Source organism: Bidens hawaiensis, unplaced genomic scaffold, assembly GCF_021521415.1.
Source record: "Bidens hawaiensis isolate Kalapana, Puna unplaced genomic scaffold, B.hawaiensis_p1.1 tig00008534_1, whole genome shotgun sequence".
NCBI lineage: Eukaryota > Viridiplantae > Streptophyta > Magnoliopsida > Asterales > Asteraceae > Bidens > Bidens hawaiensis.
Window position 1 is genome coordinate 1,037,363 of NW_027491609.1, and position 22,436 is coordinate 1,059,798.

The 22,436-nt window shown below is 37.2% G+C and overlaps 1 protein-coding gene across 3 annotated transcripts; it reads left to right on the plus strand.

The window, feature by feature from the left end:
* Positions 1 to 3,375: 3,375 nt before the first annotated feature.
* Positions 3,376 to 9,672, plus strand: LOC143529305 (uncharacterized). 3 transcript variants are annotated; one of them, XM_077025130.1, is made up of 10 exons: positions 3,376 to 3,400; positions 3,810 to 4,212; positions 4,954 to 5,090; positions 5,234 to 5,347; positions 5,871 to 5,951; positions 6,047 to 6,184; positions 6,276 to 6,405; positions 6,474 to 6,637; positions 6,725 to 7,082; positions 8,495 to 9,672. In XM_077025130.1, exons 2-10 carry the CDS (start codon positions 3,901 to 3,903, stop codon positions 8,957 to 8,959), a joined length of 1,899 nt encoding a protein of 632 aa, XP_076881245.1. In that variant the 5' UTR covers positions 3,376 to 3,400; positions 3,810 to 3,900; the 3' UTR covers positions 8,960 to 9,672. The 3 variants fall into 3 exon arrangements, with proteins under 3 accessions (XP_076881245.1, XP_076881246.1, XP_076881244.1); XM_077025131.1 differs by lacking the exons at positions 3,376 to 3,400; positions 8,495 to 9,672 and adding an exon at positions 7,482 to 8,469 and having other exon boundaries at positions 3,743 to 4,212; XM_077025129.1 differs by lacking the exon at positions 3,376 to 3,400 and having other exon boundaries at positions 3,756 to 4,212.
* Positions 9,673 to 22,436: the final 12,764 nt, after the last annotated feature.

The following is a 22,436-nucleotide window of genomic DNA, read 5'->3' on the forward strand; positions in this document are numbered from 1 at the left end:
ATAATAAAATATGATAGGATAAGTAGGCCTTTTAGATGGAATTGATTATGGACCAAAAGGGAAAGATGGGCCTTAGGTCCATGGGCTTAAGGGAGTATAAATACCCCTTAAACCCTAATCCTTTCCATTTTTATCTCCACACCATAGCCTACACCCTGATAAACACACACAAACACTATTCTCTAACCTGAGTCAAGATCCGAAGGTGGAAACCCGATCCTGTTGGTGCTAGATCGTCGTGACAAACCAAAACAACATAAAGGCTTAACCGTGTTCGTAAACTGACTCGTTTAAGGTACGTTTATAATTAGAAATCATTCGTTTAGGTCCGAATTCATTTAGGAAATCTTAGATCTGTATGAACGTGATGAAAACGAATCAAACGAGCTAATCCACAGTGCAATCCATAACAATTTGATAGTTTAATCGTTAGCTTAAGAACCATATATAAACGTGAATCAAATACCCCATTAAACGCGAATGTTTGGGTGGTTAGGGTTTGTAGGCGCTGCAAATCCGAGCTCAACGATACCGAATTTGTGTTGTTTTATCATGATTTGAAGGGTTAATTGTAGATCTGACGAGCGTTGACTGTTCTTGTTCTTATCGAATTTGACTTTGACCCCCTTAGTCAAACTTTGGATAAGAACAAATGCTAGTTCGTTATGATGAACGGATCAAGTAATTCGTTACTCGACCATTCGTTAAGACAAGGTAACGAATCAGCTCACCCAGTTCGTTAAGTAAAGATAACGAATCAAGTGATTCTTTACCCACTCAATTCGTTATGGTAAGATAACGAATTAAGTGATTCGTTACTTACCCAATTTGTTATGATAAGGTAGCGAACCACATAACGAATCAAGGCATGATGAGATAACGAAACGGATAACGAATCAGATCATGATAGTTGTCTGACCTGGCAGCTCGACCCCAGCCAGGGGCTCTGCCCCTTGGACCCTGCTAGGGGCTGCCGCCTCTAGACCCCGCTGCCAGGGGCGATGCCCCGGGACCCCGTTCATTGTGGGTTATAATTAAAATAGAAACGTGTTATGGGTAGTGATAGTTAATCGATACGTGTAGTTGTTATACAGTTTGCCGTGCACAACTCAAGAAAGGAGTAACCATTAACAGTGAACGTAACCGAGTTCAGGTGAGTTTCTAGCCCCATTCCTTGTTAAGTTTTCGGGGCTGTGTACCTACTCGATGTGATAGTTAATACACTTACCTTAAGTGGTAAGTGTATGCCATGTATGATGAACGCTTGACGGTGCGTGAACGATAGTTGGATATTGCATGTATTGCCAGGTGGTTGTTTAAAGATACGATTGCTATATATGATGTACGAATGATGTATGTATGTTATATAGATAGTACGTGAACGATCTTTGGATATTGCACGTACTACCAGGCTAATCGTTCTTCAAAAAAGATATATGAAGCCGGGTTGCCCAAATAAGCGACCAACCGGAAAAACATAAAAGCTGATCTAAACACCCATCGCATAGCGTGATGGCAAACACCTATAGGGTCGTGTAGCGCGAAGGAAACGACTTAAAAATAAAACAAACAAAATTTGCTGTTTGACGTATTTAACCCTTGGACTTTGATTAATGCAATAATGACATAAAATATATTAAATTGAGCTAGTGATCGATTTTGAAATACTCCAACAACATAATCCAACATAATTTGATAAATTTAACATAAGGAATATGATTAAAATCTTTTAACAATAATTGAAAATCCAAAAATTTAAACGTGTCAGGTTTTTGGGTTCAAAAATTTATAATTGTTACAACCACCACCAACCACCACGGACCACCCATCTCCATCACTTGCAACGAAAATAGATAATTACCGTCTGGAAAGTGTTGTTGGTGTAGGAAATCAACAGACACGTGTTTCCGACAGCTTGTCTTCGATCGTCCACTATTAAAAAAATGGTCTAATGCAACATTTTTGTTACATAATCCAAATGTTTCATTTTGAAGATGTAACTCTCTTGAAAGAGTTGCATTAACTATTTTTGTAAAATAATAGTTGCGTTATACCAACTTTTTAGTAATGGTCACACATTTTATACACTTTGAAGCACTCATATTTTTTCAATTGAGACACCTGATCGCTCACAAAACTGACCAAGTTTCATATATTTTGCCCAACTGGTAACCGATTCACACTTGTTTAGCTAAAATCAACAACTTTATGTATTCAAGAAAACTGATGACCAAATTTTAAATGCAAAATGGGGGATTGGATAATAGAAAATGTTGATGAGACAAAGGTAACTACAATGTGGTAATCGGAAACCCTAAATAACGAAGTAAGAGAATATCTCATTATAGCCAATAGACAATGCCATGTCAATAAAATGCAAGAGACATTACGGAATCAATCGCGTTTGATGTTTCCTGGTTTCGACTGAACAAAATAGATGGAGACGGAGGAGATGGTCAGAGGTTGTGTTGTTCTTAGTGGCTGTAGCAGCAACTGTACATTTGACCATAAAATTAGAAACGAGAGTTTGTGATTCAATCAATTCTTGGGAAATCAAAGGGTTGAGATGGTTTTTGCCTTGGAATGGTAGTGGGTGGTGATTAAGGTGGTTAGGGTTAATTTGATGAAGAAGATGAGGTGACAATATAGGACCTACATATGACACATACGGATGCCAACTAAATTAATAACCATCCATGTCAGCATAAATACTAACATCGTTAGTGTTCAGTTAGTAAGGAAGTGACAGAAACAAATAAGGAGGAAAGTTAAAATTTAAAAAGTATTAAAATTTAATAATTAATAATAATAATATTAATATTAATGAGTCCAATCTATACAACCACTAGTTTGATCTAGTGGTAAATGTGTATGACTTATAGTTCAATTTTGAGGCAAATAAGTAGAAAAAAACTTTAGTTCAAAAAAATAAAAATAAATAAAAAAATAAGTCCAATAGAGAGAGAGAGAGAGAGAGAGAGAGAGAGAGAGAGAGAGAGAGAGAGAGAGAGAGAGAGAGAGAGTTGGCTGGCGTCTCTTCTCTTCTCTAGTCTAGTAAGTCATTACATGTGTCGCTCCTCTCCTATGCCTCCCCCATTCACGAATAATAATAATAATAATAATAATAATAATAATCAACAATCGGATAATATCATATCAATAAATCATATCAACTACTGCTACTACTACTACTCTCTTCTTCAATCCTATTCAATCCAAACACCAATCCACCATCTCACCTCTACCAGTTCACTCTCCGTTTGCTGTTTTCGTTCTCGTTTGTCGTCAATCCCAATTTCTAGGGTTTGATTTTACAAATTGAATCCATATTATTCTCTTGCTGTTCTCCTTTTCGTGTTTATTAATGGAGGTGAAGAAGGTTTTTGATGTCGATTGTTAGGTAAACGTGTTATTTTAGTCGATTAAATGATTGTTTAGGGTTTATTGTTTGTATCAATTTATTCTGCTAAAGAGTTGTGGATACTTGCTCACAGAGTGTTTGTTTTATACATTTATTCATATGTTGAAAGATTAAGATAACTTTAAATGTTAAATGAACATGATTTGTTAAGTTTTGATGATGATAAATTGATAACAATGATATGTGAATGTGAAATTGGGGGTTTAGGGGGGCTTTGACTTGATACAAGTGGTTTAAATTGCATTTTTGTTAATGTGGTGTCACAAGTTTATTTGCATTTAAGAATTTTAATATGGTTATAATGTTGTCATTGTTTTTGTTTAATCATGTAATGTGAGAATGACTACTAATGTGAACGAATCGTTTGATTTTAATTTTTGTTTGTCAGGGTGCTCATGGAAACAACATATAGGTGGCCATTGATTAATACAACAACCTTCCATAAATTTGTACTCTTTTTTTTGGGGTTTTATATATAAATGGCGGCTGATAAGTTGAATAAACGTTCTAAAGTAAGCAATGACATTCCTCACGCATCTTGGGAGATACAAAAAGTGAAAAACAAAAAATATTCTCATTATGATTCAAATGCAAAATCACATATTTCTCTTGAGTGGGATGACAAGAACACACATGTTGTTTCTAAGAAGGAGCAGATAAGTATTGCACAAAGAGAGTTGACTCCGTTTCTTCCTTACGGTGCAAATTATCAAAACGTCCTTGGTGATGTCTTTGAAGCTCCTCCTGAACTATTTGAACTCAGTAACTTAAATGGTTTGCTATCCTATGAGGTAAGGTTAATTACACAGAGCGCTTTCAGGTTAAGTTGGGTTGACCCGAAACAGTTTTTTTCTTCACATTTTAAATACTTAAATATTTAAGCAAGCCAAATAGTTTACGTTAAATTGTGATTTCATTAGTGACATAATATTCTTAACATAACATTAAAATACACCTTTGCGCTTTTTGAGCTCTTTGACTAGGAGCGTGCATGGGTTGGTTTTGGGCTAAAACCAAAATTAAAACCGAAAATTCGGTCTTTTGAGTTTTTGGAAACCATTTGGTATCTGTTTTATCATCTGGGCTTGAAATTTTTTTGACTGGAAAAGGAAAATTGTATCAAAATAATGAATTTTGGTCTATATTTTTTGTTGATTAATAATTAATTGATTATTATACACTTGGGCTAAAATACTTTGGGTTACACTATTTACTAAATTCTTTTAAATTGCTTAATTTTTCAAAATATAAAATGAAATTGTGTGCATTTGGTTTGGTTCAGGTTTAATTACATGCAAAATCGAAACTGAACCTAAACTTTGGTTTTTACAAAAACATAACACCAAACCGTCGGGTTTTCGTTTGGGTTCGGTTTTTTCGTTTCATTCACAGTCTTACCTTTGATCAATCTTTTCAGCCTCATTTTGTTATCTTACTTGTTTAGAGTTAAGATACATGTACCGACCCATTTATAAGTAAACGAGTCGATTTTGACCCATTTTAATGTATTGTTTTGTTGGAGCCCATTGTAGGTATGGCAAACTCATTTGTCTGTTCAAGAAAGAGAGTTTCTGACCCAGTTTCTTCCTGAAGGAACCGACCCACTTAAAGTTGTTCATGAGTTGTTAACTGGGAATAATTTGTACTTTGGAAATCCATTCCCAAAATGGTAAATTCAAGCTCTCATTGTTAACTGAGAACATAAACAATACAAAATGACAACCATTGTTTGTATTTAGAAACTGTAACAGGTTAGTATTTTTACTGTAAATAGTTTCAGTTGGTGAACTTATCTTTAATATTCTTGTGTAGGGGTGCTTCAATTTGCTCTGGTGATTATCATCCTGATGTTATTCTTCGTCAGGAACAGCATAACAAGGCTAATAAAGTAGCATATTATTCAGAATTGCATGAATACCATACTAAGTATGCCATCTTAATTTGTAATATATATATACATATATAGTGAGACATTCTTTTCAGAACCAATTTTATGTTGAGAACTGCGAGAACCACATAAAGTACTTGTATGCTGTGCGTTAATGATTAAATGATATAGTGGGTAGGTGGTTATGTAAACGTCTTCTGTATAACACTTAAAGCAAGAGCTGCAAGTGCATTATATGCGGTTCCCAACATATTTCTTGGTTTTGATTTGAACACTCCTATATGTGTGTGTGTGTATATATGAGAGGGTTCATGTGAAAACCTTAGAGCTACAAGAAAACCTAGAAAATTGAAAAACATATATACATATATAAGATATAAAAGGAATGAAAAATTAGAAAAATTCTTGTTTAAAAGTGTTTTTTTGAAGTTTTTCCCATGGTTTCTTCTCTCTCTCTCTCTATATATATATATATGTATATATATAAGTGTGTGTGTGTGTGTGTGTCTGTTCTGACCACTTTTGTGATTAGTCATTTTTCTAAATTTTGTTGTTTGGCAGGATGATCAGAAGTCTGCAATCGTGGAAGGAAAGATGGACAACAAGCATGGATCCAGATAATTTTATGCAGAAAACACTAAGGTTATTTGTTCTTTTATTTCATTTTGGAATCTTTTCATCATAATTTTTATGCTTATTTTATTTCATTATTGATGGATGTATAATCCATGTAACAGGCCTAAAAGGGAATTTCACAAAAGTGGGTCCTCGCATGAGACTGGCTTACAACATGATTTGTGTGCAACATCTGGTTCTTCTTCATGGGATGTTGATAATAAATCATGCAATAGTGACAACGGAGAAACTTTAATGAGGTACTGCCGTTTATCAACTTATGTTTAGCTTCTGCTTCTGCTAACTTTACACTAAATGTATTTTATTTATTTTTATTGTGAGTGCTTTCAGAACAGATATGGCGAACAAATATTATAACTCATCAAGTGGGAGATCGGTAACAAGACCTAAAAAAGGAGATAAGTTACGCAAGCTTAAAATAGTGTGTGGTGATGGTGCCAAATATATGTCATATATAAAGGTGTTAATCTTATTTTGAATCGTATTATGGATTTCTTGTTATTTTTTCTTAGCTAATTAATTTTCCAGGTCAGCAAGGAGCAGCATGAACGGGTTAAAAGCAGTATGAAACAGTCTAACACCAGCGTCCAATCACGGTCTCTTAATAACGTTTTAGGAAACCTTGATGGTTTTTGTGTTAAACCATATGAAATGTTCGAGGAAGAAGAGAGACAGAAGTTACATAGTTACTGGTTTGTTACTGTGTTCTGTTTTGTATGCATCACATTTAATATTATTAAGAATTAAAAATATTATTATTATTCTTTTAAAATAAACAGGTTGAATTTTGTAAAGAAAGATCTACCTGCAGGCTTTGAGAATTGGAAAAGCTGGCGATCTGCTAAGTTGCAGGTGAGCAAGTCTTTGAGGAAAGAAATGGAAGAGAAATGGGAGTCAAAAGACGGGCTCGGTCAGTTGAGCGAGTCTTTGAGGAACGAAATGGAAGAGGAATGCGACTCGAAAGACGGGCCCGTTTTGGATTTGTATAATAATAATAATAATAATAATAATAATAATAATAATAATAATCAGGATGATGAGTTTTTAGTCGATGGCCAGGATGAAGAGCTGGAGCAGTCAAGTGAAGAGCAACACGTTGATGGACAAACAAATGATGCACTTTTGATTGAGTTAGAGGTATCATCATCATCATCGTACTCAGTATATCCCACCAATAGCAATGCTATGGTAGGGTCTGAGGGTAAGATGTAGACAGCCTTACCTCTATCCCATAGGGATAGAGAGGCTGCTTCCGGTGAGACCCCCGACTCGATAGTAGTTTTGCATCAAGCCTTGGACATAAGGCACATAGCACTCAATCATCGGGACACCGGCTGATCGGTGCATGTGCCCTTGTCTTTCGGCTATCAACGCCACCACATGATGCCTGATTAACTTTCCGCCACTTTTAACGTTATTTTCACGAGATTAGTAAAATAACGTCAAAATTAGTGCAATTTTACTTTTGCCCACCCGAGGGTTCACACATATATACATTATATGCGCGCACCGCAAGCAGGGCGTATTGAGTTAGAGGTATGTTGACATGTAATTACCATCCGTGGCAAGCTCACAGGTCAGATGCGGTGGTGTACATGAAACTGAATAAATCGAGCCTAAACAAAAACTGACGGTTTGGTTTTATGTTTTAAAATCGAGGTTGCGGTTTTGCAATTTATTAAAACCGAAAAAATTGAACCAAATTTATGAATTTTTATTTTGAATGTTGAGTAATTTATAAGAAATGAATTAGGGGTGTGCATGGGTCAGTTTGGCTGGTTTTGGGCTCATACCGAATCACAAGTTGAAAATGCGGGTTTTCCGTTTATGAAAACCATTCAGTTTCTGTTTTTTAGGTTTTAGTTTTATAGGTTGGAAAAGCATTTGGCTCAAAATACTGAATTTACAACTAAAACTTTGGGCTAAGTCTTTAGGTTTTCAAAAGTTCGGTTTTATGAAAACATAAACCAAACCATCGGTTTTCGTTTAAATTTGGTTATTTTGGATTTCTCTGTTATGGATTGGTTTTTTCGATTTCATGCACATCCCTAATTATTTTTAAATATTGTAACCCAAGTGTATAACAATCAAATAATAATTATTTAATAAAAACTTTAGGTACAAATTTATTATCTTGGGTCAAATTTTATTTTCAGCCCAAAACTTATAATCCCAAATGGTAAACAGAAAAATTGAAACTGAACCGTACACAAATGGTTTTCACAAACTCAAAAACTGGGTTTTTGGTCCATTTTGAGCCCTAAACCGACCCGTGCACACCCTTAGTCAAATAGGTTTGTTAACGAGTACAACACGGTTATGGTTGCGTTGATAAAATCTTGCAACTTACTGGTACACGGTTGGTTGACCCGCTAACACTTTTCTCTAAAATTTAATATATTTTTTTCAACTTATTGTTTCAAGTCCCTGGACTTTATCTTTGCATGATTAAACCCCTTAACTTTTATAACTTGACAATAAAGTCCCTGCACTTTAATTTTAACCGAAAGACCTTTTTAATATGATTAATGCTTATATTTGATATCCAGGAGAACATGGAACAAAACGAAATTTCATTATTCCAGCCAGAACCAGATATTAACACAGAAAATCATGAAACTGCAAACCCATCAAGTCAAGATTCCGATCAACACCAAACATTCTGTGATGTGATAACAGAATCAGATACTTTTCCTTCTAGTTTACCTGAGTATTCCGAAACCATAGATCATGCAAATGCTTCTGTTTCTGTTGAACAGTTTCCCCCGCCCTCTGCCACAAGTGAAATATGGCCGCTAGCGCCTTTACCGAACGTTTACTATCATCAACCGACACCCGTAACCCAAGACTACTCTTCTGTTACACAATCAAGTTTCATCCACCGACGAAACGACGGTGGAGATTCTTTTTTTAACCCTTATGTTAATCAAGACCGCAACGAGTTACTATACATTCACTTTATAAAGATCAGAGTTCCCATTATCCGGGACCCGCTCAATTTCCCAGAAATTTAACTTCATCGTTGCCGTTAGACCCACGATTAAACATTCAACAAAACATATACACAGACGGAGTGGGCCACTTGTTGCCGCTGGACCCGGTTTCAGGTTGGCCTGGGATTAACCTGCCGATGTCAGTAGCGCCACATCACTGGGTAAGTCAAACTTGGTTTTCTGATAATGAGGTGGCACGTGACGGGTGGTCAGGTGGTGTAGTTCCAAATCATGTGGACGAGAGCTTATATAGCGTTTTATCGGAGTGTAACGGGTTGCGTTCGTGTGCTAGTTATGGTCCAACTGAGATGATTCAATCGGGAAGCTTTGCAGATATTGGGCGTGAACAGGTCCCACCTATAGCTGCCAATGTGGTACCACCACAGGCCGCTAGAGGGACGGGGTCTGGTTTTAACTACATGAGTGGTAATGGAAATGGTCAGCTGGGATGGATGAACTTGTCACGTACATTGCCGAGGTTGTGGAATGATAAGAATTTAGGGTGATGTAGTTTTTAGATGGTCAGGATTAGAAGCTGGAGATATGGGACAATATGGACCGATAGATACAGATGGATATATGGAAAAGGGTATAGTCAGTTTATCTGATTATGGTTAAACCTTTTGCGGGATTAATAATTTCTGTTTTTTGTTCTTCAATTTTGGTTAAGGGAATGGGTTATTTGAAAATGCAATTGCTACAGAGAAATATATTTTTCATAGTTCACGTTCTATATTTATTTAAAATCAAGTTTTATAAAAAAAAAATCAAGTAGCATGTTTAGGATGATATTTGAATTCTGTTTTGGTCGTCATGTTATTAAAATTGTTTCTTTAGCATATGGACTTGTCATAATATGGGCCGTATGGTATATAATATCTTTAAAAATGTTTAAAATTCACATGCGACAAGACTAGACGTGCACAAAATAACCGGTTCCGGACCTGAATTGGTGGACTTGACCTGGAACCGGTTCTAGGTCGTACCCTATGGACCCAATACCTGGTTTGGGTATATATATATATATATATTTATATATATATAGGGTTGGTATCATTTAAGAACTCTAATAAAGTTAAGAACTCTTAGGAACCCTTAACAACCAAACATTTAAAAAAAAATTTATGTATTAACATTATATAAGAGTAGTTTTATCATATTTTATATAAATTTTTTTGATTACATATATTAATCACAAGTTTACATATATGTAAAATTTATGTACTAACAAATTTATATAGGTGTCAAACAAAACATAAATATGTATAAAAACTAATTTTCAAAATTGTAATTGTATATATAGATATAAAAAATGATAAAACTAATCTCAAAAAACATTAACATACAAATTTTTTTATAAAAAACATTAGTTTTTAAGAGTTCATTCAAGTTCTTAAATAATTTTAAAGTTCTATAATGATATTCATCCTATATATATATATATATATATCCGAAAGTCCTACCTGATTTCTCATATTATTTCCCAAATTGGTTCTTACCTGGTTCCGGTTTCTACCCCGAATAACCGGTTCCGCCGCGTTTTGGTCAATAAATGATGCTGCCGTTGGAACCGGTTTTTGATGTCCATGAACCATATAAATTGATTTGTTATCCATTGTTTTACCACCAAACTAAAAAACACTAAAAATACATCTCGATTTACACTCGTTTTACAACCCCGACCAACCTACACCTCCGTTTTTTTTCACTTCCACCACTTCTTAGTTGTTACTAAGGCAAGCACTAACAAGGCTAACAAGAAGGTTTCTACATCCGTTTTTATTGACCCGGTTCGTGTTGAAGAAGACCTCGAAGTTGTGCGGGTCCTCACGCATACCCGCAACGAAGATGTATGGAAGAATTGGGATTTGGTTGAGTTGATCAATGGTGACGTTAAGGCTTCTTGCAAAATTTGTGGCACTTTCTTAGAGCATGATTCTAACTCGACTTTTAAAAAAACACATCGACAAAAAATTATGCAAGGCCTTGAAAGAAGTTTCCGCAACCGACCAAGTCGAATTGGGTCAAGATGGTACACTCTTTCGTTACAACATGAACCAGGTTCATGATAGAATAACAAAGTTCGTTATTTAACAAGGTTTGCCGTTTAACCACTTTGACAACCCCGAATTGAAGGCCATGATTCGAGAAACTCTACAATCGCGATACACACATGTAACTTGTACTACCCTTGGACGTCATTGTATCAAATTGTGGGAGTGCAAAAAAAGATTTAATCGACTTTTTCCAAACTTTACAAGCGAGTGTGAGTTTAACTAGTGATGTTTGGTCGGCACCACACGAGTTACCAGAATCCTACATTTGTGTCACTGCTCATTGGGTTGATCCGGTGTCTTGACAATTGATGAAACGCACGATCGCTTTTGAAAACTTCCCGTACCTACATACTGTTGATAAATTGTTTGAAATTGTAGATGAGGTAATAACGACTTATAAGTTGAAAAAAAATATTTTCGATGTCATTTAATAAAGCATCAAATAATTCTAAGGCGGCAGAAAAATTTATCATAAAATATTCACCACCTTGTTACGGGAATTTTTTTCATGTTCGATGTGTTGCAGATATTATCAATTTGGTTGTTCAACAAGTTCTCGGTGTCACACCCCATTCTCGGGTCTGGGCGTGCGACCAACAGTTGGTACCCTTTTTGTAATTAAATCAGAGTTACGAGTTTGTGCGGGAATATTAGCATGGATTAAAATATTATATTTACATAATCAAAACACGGGATTTTAAAAATACCCGTTGATGTTTACAAAATGATTACTTGTTTATCAAACCACCGTTTACATATTTTAAAGTTTAACAAAAGGACATGAGCCATCAGATCATCTATCGTCCACTTCGATTCTTCAAGCAGCTAACATTCGTTACCTGTAAAACAGTTTGAAAATACGTCAGCAACACATGCTGGTGAATAAGCTGACGCATAAAATATTTTTATTTACTTAATGACCCCTCAAGACATAACTTAGGTCTTGGCCCATCGTGGCTCAGGAATAATCAAGTTTAAAAAAAAACCAAATCACAATTATAAACTTAAGCTCTACTCGAAACCGCTCAGCAAACACCGCAACGTTCGAGGTTACTTAGCTACCATCAGTATACACATGATTACCCTCTCTCGGACGTAACTTAGGTCCGGCTCATTGTGGCAGAGGCATATAACCAGGGGTGGCGAAGTGTGACCACTGTCTAACCACATATGTAAGGATCCAAACAAACGTACACGACAGCCTGAGGCCAGCGATTACTTCTGTATATAATGTTTTAGAGATACGTAATCTCATGTAATCAATTTAATTTGACTCGATTAAACAAGTTATATGTAACATCCCAAAATTTAATAATAATATTTTATATATTATTTCGTATAGTAGACAAAGTTTACTTAAGTGGTTAAAGAAATAATAAATAACAAAGATGGTTCAAGTAGACTAATTAGATGGAATTAATAATGGACCAAGAAGGAAAGATGTGACTTAGGTCCATGGGCTTAAGGGAGTATAAATACCCCTTAAAACTCTAATCCTTTCCATTTTCATACATCTCCACACCATAGCATACACCATCAAAACACACACTTAACCCAATTCCCGTTTATGAGAAAACCACCCACAAAGACACAAAGATTCCCGGAGATCTAGCCGTAGGATCGGTCTCAAATTTTAACTGAGTGTTCATGGTATATAAATGAATATTTCCACCGATTAGATCTTCAATCAGAGGTCGGGAAGTCCGATTTTTATCAGCAAAACCATAGCAGCTCAAAAGTGAAGATTCCGGCAACTGTTCAGCTGTTCCGGCGACTGTAGCAGCGGTTTCCGGAGAAGGTGAGCTGATGGGTTTGTAGATCGGGACGAGACGGTTCCATGGCCTCTTGAATCAATCAAATAGGAGTTCGTTTGATATGGTTTTGAGCATCTCGAGTGATTTCAAACAAAAAACCTCAAAGGTACGTTTTGTTAAAAAAGTTTACTTTTCATGAACGGATTTACATGAAAATTGGTAGGATGATAGCTCGGGTCTAGACAAATCATAAAGTTGCAAACTTGAAGATTAAAATGGACTTAACGAACTCATGGTTATGAACGGCTCATTTAAATAAACCCTAGATCTAGTTTTGAACGTTTTAAGCCTAAAGGTCCAAACTTTATGGTTCCCCGGGTTAAGACTTATCCGGAAATGGATATGGGAACGTTTACGGGAATGGTTAACATCATATCAAGGTTTGAATGTTGTTAAAACCAAACCCGTAGCTGCTGCACGTTAAGTTTGCTTGCTGAATAAGTTCGCCTACTGGTTAAGTTCGCCTGCTGGTTAAGTTCGCCACGTATAAGTTCGCCTGATAACAAGTTCGCTTATATCTAAGTTCGCTTATATACAAGTTCGCTTATATCTAAGTTCGCTTATATACAAGTTCGCTTATATCTAAGTTCGCTTATATCTAAGTTCGCTTATATATCTAAATTCGCTTATATTGAGACCCGGATACCTGGCGACTTGTAAATGTATACATATACGTGTATACACTTGATGGCATGCATCGTAAGGACCTAAGGAGATAAAATATATGAATGTTAAAATAAAGGAAAACCATAAATATTGCTAAGTAGAAGTAAGCTAATACTATGCCCTTAGAATAGATCGGACGAGTATTGATACGTGAAACTTATATACAGTTAGCCGAGCTCCATTAAAGAAGAGGTTAATAACTATCGGAGAAAGAAGCAGAGTTCATGTGAGTTTCTATCCCCATTCCTTGTTATGTTTTCGGGGCTGTGTGCATACTCGATGTGATAGTTAATACACTTACCTTTAGTGGTAAGTGTATGTCTTGTATGATTCATGTATGTTGAACGCTCGACGGTGCGTGAACGATCTTCGGATATTGCATGTACTGCCAGGTGGTAGTTTAAAGATACGATTTCTATATATGATGTACGAATGATATATGTATGTTATATAGATAGTACGTGAACGATCTTCGGATATTGCACGTACTGCCAGATTATAAATAAAGATTTGAATATTATATGTAATGTAAGGATGATTACTTGTTGTTACGTGAACAATCTTCGGATATTGCATGTATTGCCAAGAATAGTGACTGTCTCCTTATATGGATATTAAATAATAAATTATGTATAGAGTTCCCTCTACGGAAAATATATAGAGTGTTCTTTTAATGGAAAGCATAGTGTTCATTTAATGGAAAGCAGAGTGTTCCTTTAATGGAAAGCATAGAGTGTTCCTTTAATGGAAAGTATAGAGTGTTCCTTTAATAGAAAGCATAGTGTTTCTTTAATGGAAAACATAGTGTTCATTTAATGGAAAATACATTGTTCCTTTAATGGAAAACATAGTGTTTATTTAATGTAAAGCATAGTGTTCCTTCTATGGAAATATATAGGATGTTCCTTCTATGGAAGTATATAGAGTGTCCTTCTATGGAGAATTTATATAGAGTGTCCTTCTATGGAGAATATATAGCATGGGCAATAGCCATGGTTCTTTTAATAGATATTATGTGACATTCCTCTTATGGATATTTATACAAGGTTAAGATATGTATGTATGTATGATATGTGTATGTATTGGATGTCACCTGATTAACTAGAACTCACTCAGCGTAGCTGATTTTTAGTATACAGCAGATGATCATACTGAAGAGTTAAGCATGAGAATGGCTGTAACATCCTAAGATTTATAATGTTGAATAAAGAAAGTTATGTTAGTGATTTCGCGTTTTAATTATTAATATCGAGTAGGAGCGGGTCATGGACTTGGATTAATTGAGATAGGATAAATGAGAATGGGATTTCAGGGATATAAATACCCCCAAAATCCCAAAATATCTCATTTCTCACCAAACTCCACACACACTCCACACACTCCTCAAAACACACATACTAACCGATCAAGATTCGAAGCCGAAACCCGAGATTTTGTTGATAGATCTGAGTTGGTAAGGTAAGAACAATCCAACAAAGCTATTATTACTGTAAATGGTTAGGATTGGATGGGTTAACCGGACCCGAAACCCAAACTGCCCAAATCGGACCCCTAAAACGTCGATTTTAGGCCGATTTGATGGTTGGGATTTGTAGGCGCCGATCATACGATTCCGTGGGTACCAAAATCGAGTTATTTGGCTAAGAAACGAAGGAGTTATGGGCAAACAGATCTGCAGCGCGATAACTTCGCCTGCAAGATTAAGTTCGCCTGATGAACTTCGCCTTCAAGCGTAACTTCGCCTTCAAGCGTAACTTCGCCTAAGGATAACTTCGCCTACGGCCAAGTTCGCCTAAGGTTTAACTTCGCCTGAAGCCAAGTTCGCCTAAGGTTTAACTTCGCCTGAAGCCAAGTTCGCCTAAGGTTTAACTTCGCCTGAAGCCAAGTTCGCCTAAGGTTTAACTTCGCCTGAAGCCAAGTTCGCCTAAGGTTTAACTTCGCCTGAAGCCAAGTTCGCCTAAGGTATAACTTCGCCTGAAGCCAAGTTCGCCTAAGGTTTAACTTCGCCTGAAGTGAAGTTCGTTTATAAAATAAATTAAAAACCTAATGGAAAATGTGTTAAGGCAGTTATCGAAAATAAAATTTTTCCAAGCTGACCTGGCAGCTTAACCCCAGCCAGGGGCTCTGCCCCTTGGACCCCGCTAGGGGCTGCCGCCCCTAGAACCCCGCTGCCAGGGGCGCTGCCCCCGGACCCCCGTTCGTTGTGGGTCATATATAGGTAGAAATACAAAACGAGAAGTAGTAGTAGTTAATTGATATGTGTAAATATTATACAGTTAGCCGAGCCCAGTTAAAGAAAGGAATTACGATCAACGGCGAGCGTAACAGGATCCAGGTGAGTTTCTAGCCCCATTCCTTGTTATGTTTTCGGGGTTGTGTGCATACTTGATGTGTTGTTTGTACATTTATCCTAAGTGATAAGTGTATGCCCTATGTGATATATGTGATATGTATGAATGATTGCTTGATGGTACGTGAACGATCTTCGGATATTGCACGTACTGTCAGGTTGTAACGTTATAAATATGGCAAGTATGATATGTATGAATGATTGCTTGATGGTACGTGAACGATCTTCGGATATTGCACGTACTGTCAGGTTGTAACGTTATAAATATGGCAAGTATGATATGTATGTTTATGTGTATGAACGTAATAAAGTTAATAAAAGAAGGAAATGACGGTTGTATGGTTGTATGGTTACGAAAAGGGTACCGATCCCTAATAATACTCGAGGTATGATGTATGGTTGTATGGTAACGATGAGGGAATCGAACCCTACTAATATTCGAAAACAAGGGACCAGACCCTAATAATATCTGTGATGTTAGGGACCAGACCCTAATAATATCTGTGATGTTAGGGACCAGACCCTAATAATATCTGTGATGTTAGGGACCAGACCCTCATAATATCTGTGATGTTAGGGACCAGACCCTCATAATATCTGTGATGTTAGGGACCAGACCCTCATAATATCTGTGATGTTAGGGACCAGACCCTTATAATATCTGTGATGTTAGGGACCAGACCCTTATAATATCTGTGAGGTTATAGGGCGAAAGGCTCTTTAAAACGTATGATTATGAATGTAAAGAAAGTATGTAAGTAAGAAAGAAAGTATGTAAGTAAGAATGAAGGCATGAGTACTTATGTGTGTATGAAAGAAAGTTATGAGGTTAAGTACGTATGTATGTAATAAGGTATTGTATGGTATTGTATGATTAACTAGAACTCACTCAGCGTAGCTGACTTTTAGTATGCACGCAGGTGAGTAGGTTGAGACAGCTGGCTTGAGTGGAGGACACATGGCAGAAGACTAAAGCCTGGCATCTGAAGATCTGATATGTTTATTAAGTTATGTTTTGATTTTGAAAGACAAGATGAATGTTTTAAGACATGATTATGAATCGATATGTAATGTTTTATGAAAGTTTTATATTCCGCGTAAAGTTTTTAATTAACTCTGATATTTAGAACTGTGTTTATGAGTAAATCCAACACGAAAGTAGGGTTACCGGTAACGGGGCCTTACAATGGCACATGGCATGGATTGAACGGCTGACATCTGAAGATGAAAGAAATGGTGTTTTAAATATGATGTTTATTATTATGGTTTTAAAGAAAAGATTAAATATTTTGTAATGAATGATTTAAGTTAACGTTTCCGCGAAAGTTTTAATTAACTCTGATTTGTAAGAACTGTGTTTATGAGTAAATCCGACGCTAAATTAGGGCCACCGGGTTTGGGGCCTTACATTATAAAAGTTGGGCGTATTCACCTTTTAAAGGACCAGCTTCACTTCACTGATCGGTTTTTGTTTAGCTATCTTGGACCTATAGTACGAGTATAACCTTTTGTTAATACCAGATCTTTAATCCGGCTTAAGACCTTTAGTCTCTTTTCTATAATCCTTACCTCGATTATATTTTCTATTTTAAACCTTTAGTTTAGGATATACTTTATTTCTTTTAAAGTTAAACATTTAGTTTTACTCGTTTACTTTTAAATACTACGTTTCTTTTTCTTGAATAAACGTATACTTTATTATTATTATTATTATCTAAAATCTTTTAACTAATAATTACACTTTATCTATAACAAAGAATTATATTCTTATCTTTATATTTTCTTTATTTTACTTTCTTTTGTTTATCTCGAGGTAGCGAGTATATCCTCGACTAGGGTTTTAATCCTTTTAATTTTTTATTAATATTTTATTCGGACATTATCCATACCTTGGTTGGCTTATTACTTTCTAGATTCCCTAGCAGCACTTCGACGCCTTTACGTTCTTTGAGAATCTTGATTAACTCTTTTCTTGCACGCAAATCGAGACACGCCAATCGTCAATTCTCCTTTTGAACGTACTTTGAGGTGAGTGTCGGGTCGTCTTATTGATGGTAAGTACTTCAAGATAATATCGTCGGTGTGTGGCACGAATTTCGAGATAATGTTGGGTCAATGCACTGATTACGAGGAGATCGCCACGCTTATCGAGGTAGTGAGAGAGTGATATTTTTAGAGAGAGAAAGAGATACTTGAGGTGTGAGTGAGAAGTGAGGGCTGATGGCCCTATTTATAGGGGCCTTCAAGCTGACCAATCGCGTATAGAAATGGGTTAACGGACCCTTTTATTATTATTATTTTAAGTAATAGCGATACGCGATGGGCCAAAGGAAGGCCGTCGCGTATCGCGACTAGGCTTGATGCATCATCCAGTAGCTTTGCCACTTGGTGCCATGTGGCTGACACGGTGCCACGTAGCGAGACACAATGCAGCGTGGTGACACGTGGCGGGACGCGTGTCTCGCTGTCAGACCACGTCATTGCGATACACGATGACGTTAATACTTGGGCCGTTGCGTATCCCGATCGACAAGAAAATCAGAAAATTTCATTTTTGGTCCTTGGGCTTTGGGAAACTTGGTATTTTATCCGATATTTTCACAATGTTACATCCTCCCCACCTTGGAATGAATCTCGTCCGCGAGATTCGCTTCTTAGAAAAAGTGGGTGTACTTTTTCTTCATTTTGGATTCAAGTTCCTAAGTATACTCGAGGCCTCTTCGTGAATCCCACTTTACTTTGACCAATTTCAACATTCGTCTCTTAAGTTTCTTAGTTTTAGAATCTTCGATTTGTATGGGTCGTTATATGAATTTGAGATTTTCGTTTATTTCAACATCTTTTAAAGGCATCGACAAAGATTTATTGGCTAGACATTTACGCAGATTAGAGACGTGGGATACATCGTGTATCCCTTTCAATTCTTCGGGTAGTTGCAGACGGTATGCGACAGTACCGATTCGCTCGAGTATTTTAAAATGTCCAACGATTCGCGGACTTAACTTTCCTTTCTTGCCGAAGCGAATGATACCTTTCCAAGGCAAAACTTTCAATAAGAATTTATCGCCTATATTGAACTCCAACGGCTTATGACGGACATCGGCGTAACTCTTTTTTAGGTCTCGCGCCGTCTTAAGTCGTTCACGGATTTGTAACATCTTGTCAGTGGTTTCTTGGACTATCTCGGGTCCAGATAATTGATTATCTCCTGTTTCAGACCAGCATACCGGCGTTCTACATTTTCGGCCGTATAACGCTTCGAATGGTGCGGCTTGAATACTTGTTTGGTAACTATTATTGTACGAGAATTCCATTAGGGGAAGATGGTCAACCCAACTTCTACCTAAGTCAATCACACAAGCGCGGGGCATATCTTCAAGCGTTTGAATTGTCCTTTCACTTTGCCCATCGGTTTGAGTATGATAGGCGGTGCTAAGGTTAAATTTGGTTCCTAACGCTTGTTGGAAGCTTTTCAAGAAATGAAACGTAAACCGACTGTCTCAATCGGAGATGATAGACAGATGCACTCCATGCAAAGCAACAATGTTGTTCACATAGATTCGCGCTAATATATCCATTGAGGTTGTTTCATTGGTGGGTATAAAGTGTGCGGATTTTGTTAACCTATTAACGATAACCCAAATTGCATTATGTTGTCGTGTGGTTTTCGGGAGTTTTGTGATGAAATCCATAGTTATCATTTCCCATTTCCAAACGGGAAGTTTGGGTTGCTGAAGCAATCTCGAGGGCTTTTGATGTTCAGCCTTGACTTTCAAACATGTTGAGTTCTTTTTGCTCGAAGATGTGTTTTAAACTTTTATGATCGGTATACATGATGAATTTGACTCCATAGAGATAGTGCCTCCATATCTTCAAAGCAAAGATTATGGTGCCTAAGTCTAGATCGTGAGTTGTGTGGTTCTTTTCATGTACCTTGAGTTTACGAGAGGCGTAAGCAATTACTTTCTTTCGTTGCATTAGTATGTATCCCAAACCGGAATGAGACGCCACAAAAGACAACAAAATCCTCGGTACCTTCTGGCAAGGCCAGTATAGGTGCATTGGTCAGTTTTTTTTCGAGTATCGAACGCCTCTTGTTGTTTAGTTCCCCATTCATAGTTGATATTTTAACGAGTTAACGAAGTTAAAGGAACAACAATTCGTGAGAAATTTTCAATGAATCTACGATAATAGCCGGCCAAACCTAAGAAACTTTGGATCTCGGTTGGCGACTTTGGAATCTCCCACTTTGAGATAGCTTCAATATTTGCGGGATCGACTTGAATTCCGTTCACGTTTATGATGTGACCAAGAAATTGTACTTCATGAAGCCAAAATTCACATTTCGAGAACTTGGCGTACAATTTTTGTTTCTAAGTAATTCAAGTAAGATTCTAAGATGCAAAACATGATCTTCCTTTGACTTAGAATAGATGAGTATGTCGTCGATGAATACGATAACAAATTTATCTAAGTAAGGTTTACAAATGCGATTCATCATGTCCATGAATGCGGCTGGGGCATTAGTGAGACCAAACGGCATAACCGTGGAATCATAATGGCCATACCTTGTTTAGAACGTGGTTTTCGAGATATCTTCGGATTGAACCTTGAGTTGGTGATAGCCAGAACGAAGATCTATCTTAGAGAAATAGCTCGCGCTTTGAAGTTGGTCGAATAGATAGTCAATTCGAGGTAGTGGGTATCGGTTCTTGATGGTTACTTTGTTTAGGGCTCAGTAGTCGATACACATACGCATGGATCCATCCTTCTTCTTGATGAAAAGAATCGGCTCTGCCCGCGGTGATGAACTTGGACGAATGAAACCTTTCTCGAGTAGTTCGTCTAGTTGCTTCTTCAACTCCTTCATTTCAGTTGGTGCTAGTCGGTATGGATCTTTGGCAATTGGTGCGGTTCCAGGCATGAGATTTATCCTAAACTCGACTTCTCGATCGAGAGGAATTCTAGGGAGTTCGTCGGGAAAGACATCTGGGAATTCAGAGACAATAGGCATGTCCTTTATCTCCTTTGGTTTGGATTCTTCGGTGACGTAGACCATGAATGCTAAACATCCTTGATTTAAACATTTATTATACCTAATCATTGAGATTATGCTAACTTGGCCAGCGTCTTTGTCCCCTTCAATTCGAATGGTTCGTTTATCAGGGGCTCGAAGTTCAACGGTTTTGCTATTGCAAATGATACAAGCATGATTATTGGATAACCAGTCCATACCAAGCACTATATCAAAAACAACAAGAGTCATGGGCAACAATTGGATAGGCATAATGCAACCAGCTAATAAGGTTTTTCTGTTTTCTAAAGCTTCGGAGATCTTAATGATTTCACCACTAGCGGTCTCGAAGCTTAAAGTTTTATTTAATTTCGTTAGAGTTTCGTTTAATAGACTACTAAAGCTATAATCTATAAAACTTAGATTGGCACCTGAATCAAATAAAACTCTAGCATATGTGTCGTTAACTAAGAACGTATCGGTTATGGTTTCCGGCATGTCGGACGCTTTCTTGGTATCTAAGACAAAGACTCTTGCATTTCCTTTATTCTCCTAATTATTTTGGCCACTTTCACCCACATCACAAGCTGAAGGTTTGTTCTTGGGGCACCAAAAGATTAGGTGTCCCATTTCCTTGCAATTGTAGCAAGTCATCGTCTTTTTCCAACAATCGGCCGTTGCGTGGCCGGGTTTGTGACACGAGTCGCAAACGGTTGTAGACAGTGCAAAGTGGCATCGAACTTTATGGTACTTCTTGCATATCTTACATTGGGTGTAGTTGGAACTGAATCCAGATTTGCGTTGTTCCACACCCTTGCCCTTGAATCGGTCACCTCCAGTCATCTTGTGGTCACTCGATGGAAGCACCTTGTTATCTTCCTCCTTGTTGCGAATAAGACCATTCATTAGATATCCAGCTAATTACATGGTGGAATTAGCGGTTTTGAGGCAAGTGAGACCTCACCATGTCGCGGATTTCTTGCGGGAGTCCCCAAATATATCATGTGACTTTGCTGGATTCAGGAGTTACTAGCTGGGGCACGAGTCGACAACACTCGTGATATTTGGTGTTGTACTCATGGAGATTGGTTCATATGACTTTGTGACTAAGAAACTTAGATTGGATTTGATCGGTTTCGTGCATCGGGCAGAATTTCGCCAGCACCATTTCCTCAAACTCCTCCCACATCAAGTTGTACAATGTTTGTCTCCCTTTGTTCATGATCAACGTGTTCCACCACTCCAGAGCCTCAGCTTTGAACATCTGCGCAGTGTATTGAATTTTCTCTTGTTCGGAACATTTGCTGATGGTTATAATCGACTCCATTTCCTCCAACCATCTAAGTGTCGCAATGGCACCTTTATTGCCATAGAATTCTTTTGGTCCAAAGTTTTTGAAATCTTTGAAAGAGCAACTTTCGATCTTTAATTTCTTGAACTTGCGATTGAAATCACCACCAGCATTGGATTCAATAACGCTTTCTTCGATGTGAGATGGGTTAGGACGGGACGTAACAGATTTTTCGGGAGTGTTCGACAGAGCGAGTTTGCCTAGTTTGAGTTCTAATGTGTGACTCGACTCTCACAGCTTTCTTTA

What these genes read in the sequence shown, in the direction of transcription:
- LOC143529305 (XM_077025130.1), top strand. Translation starts at nt 3,901, where the DNA reads ATGGCGGCTGATAAGTTGAATAAACGTTCTAAAGTAAGCAATGACATT. An exon ending in TTGCATGAATACCATACTAA is followed by an intron (nt 5,348 to 5,870) that starts GTATGCCATCTT and finishes GTTGTTTGGCAG; the next exon opens with GATGATCAGAAGTCTGCAAT. An exon ending in CACTTTTGATTGAGTTAGAG is followed by an intron (nt 7,083 to 8,494) that starts GTATCATCATCA and finishes TTTGATATCCAG; the next exon opens with GAGAACATGGAACAAAACGA.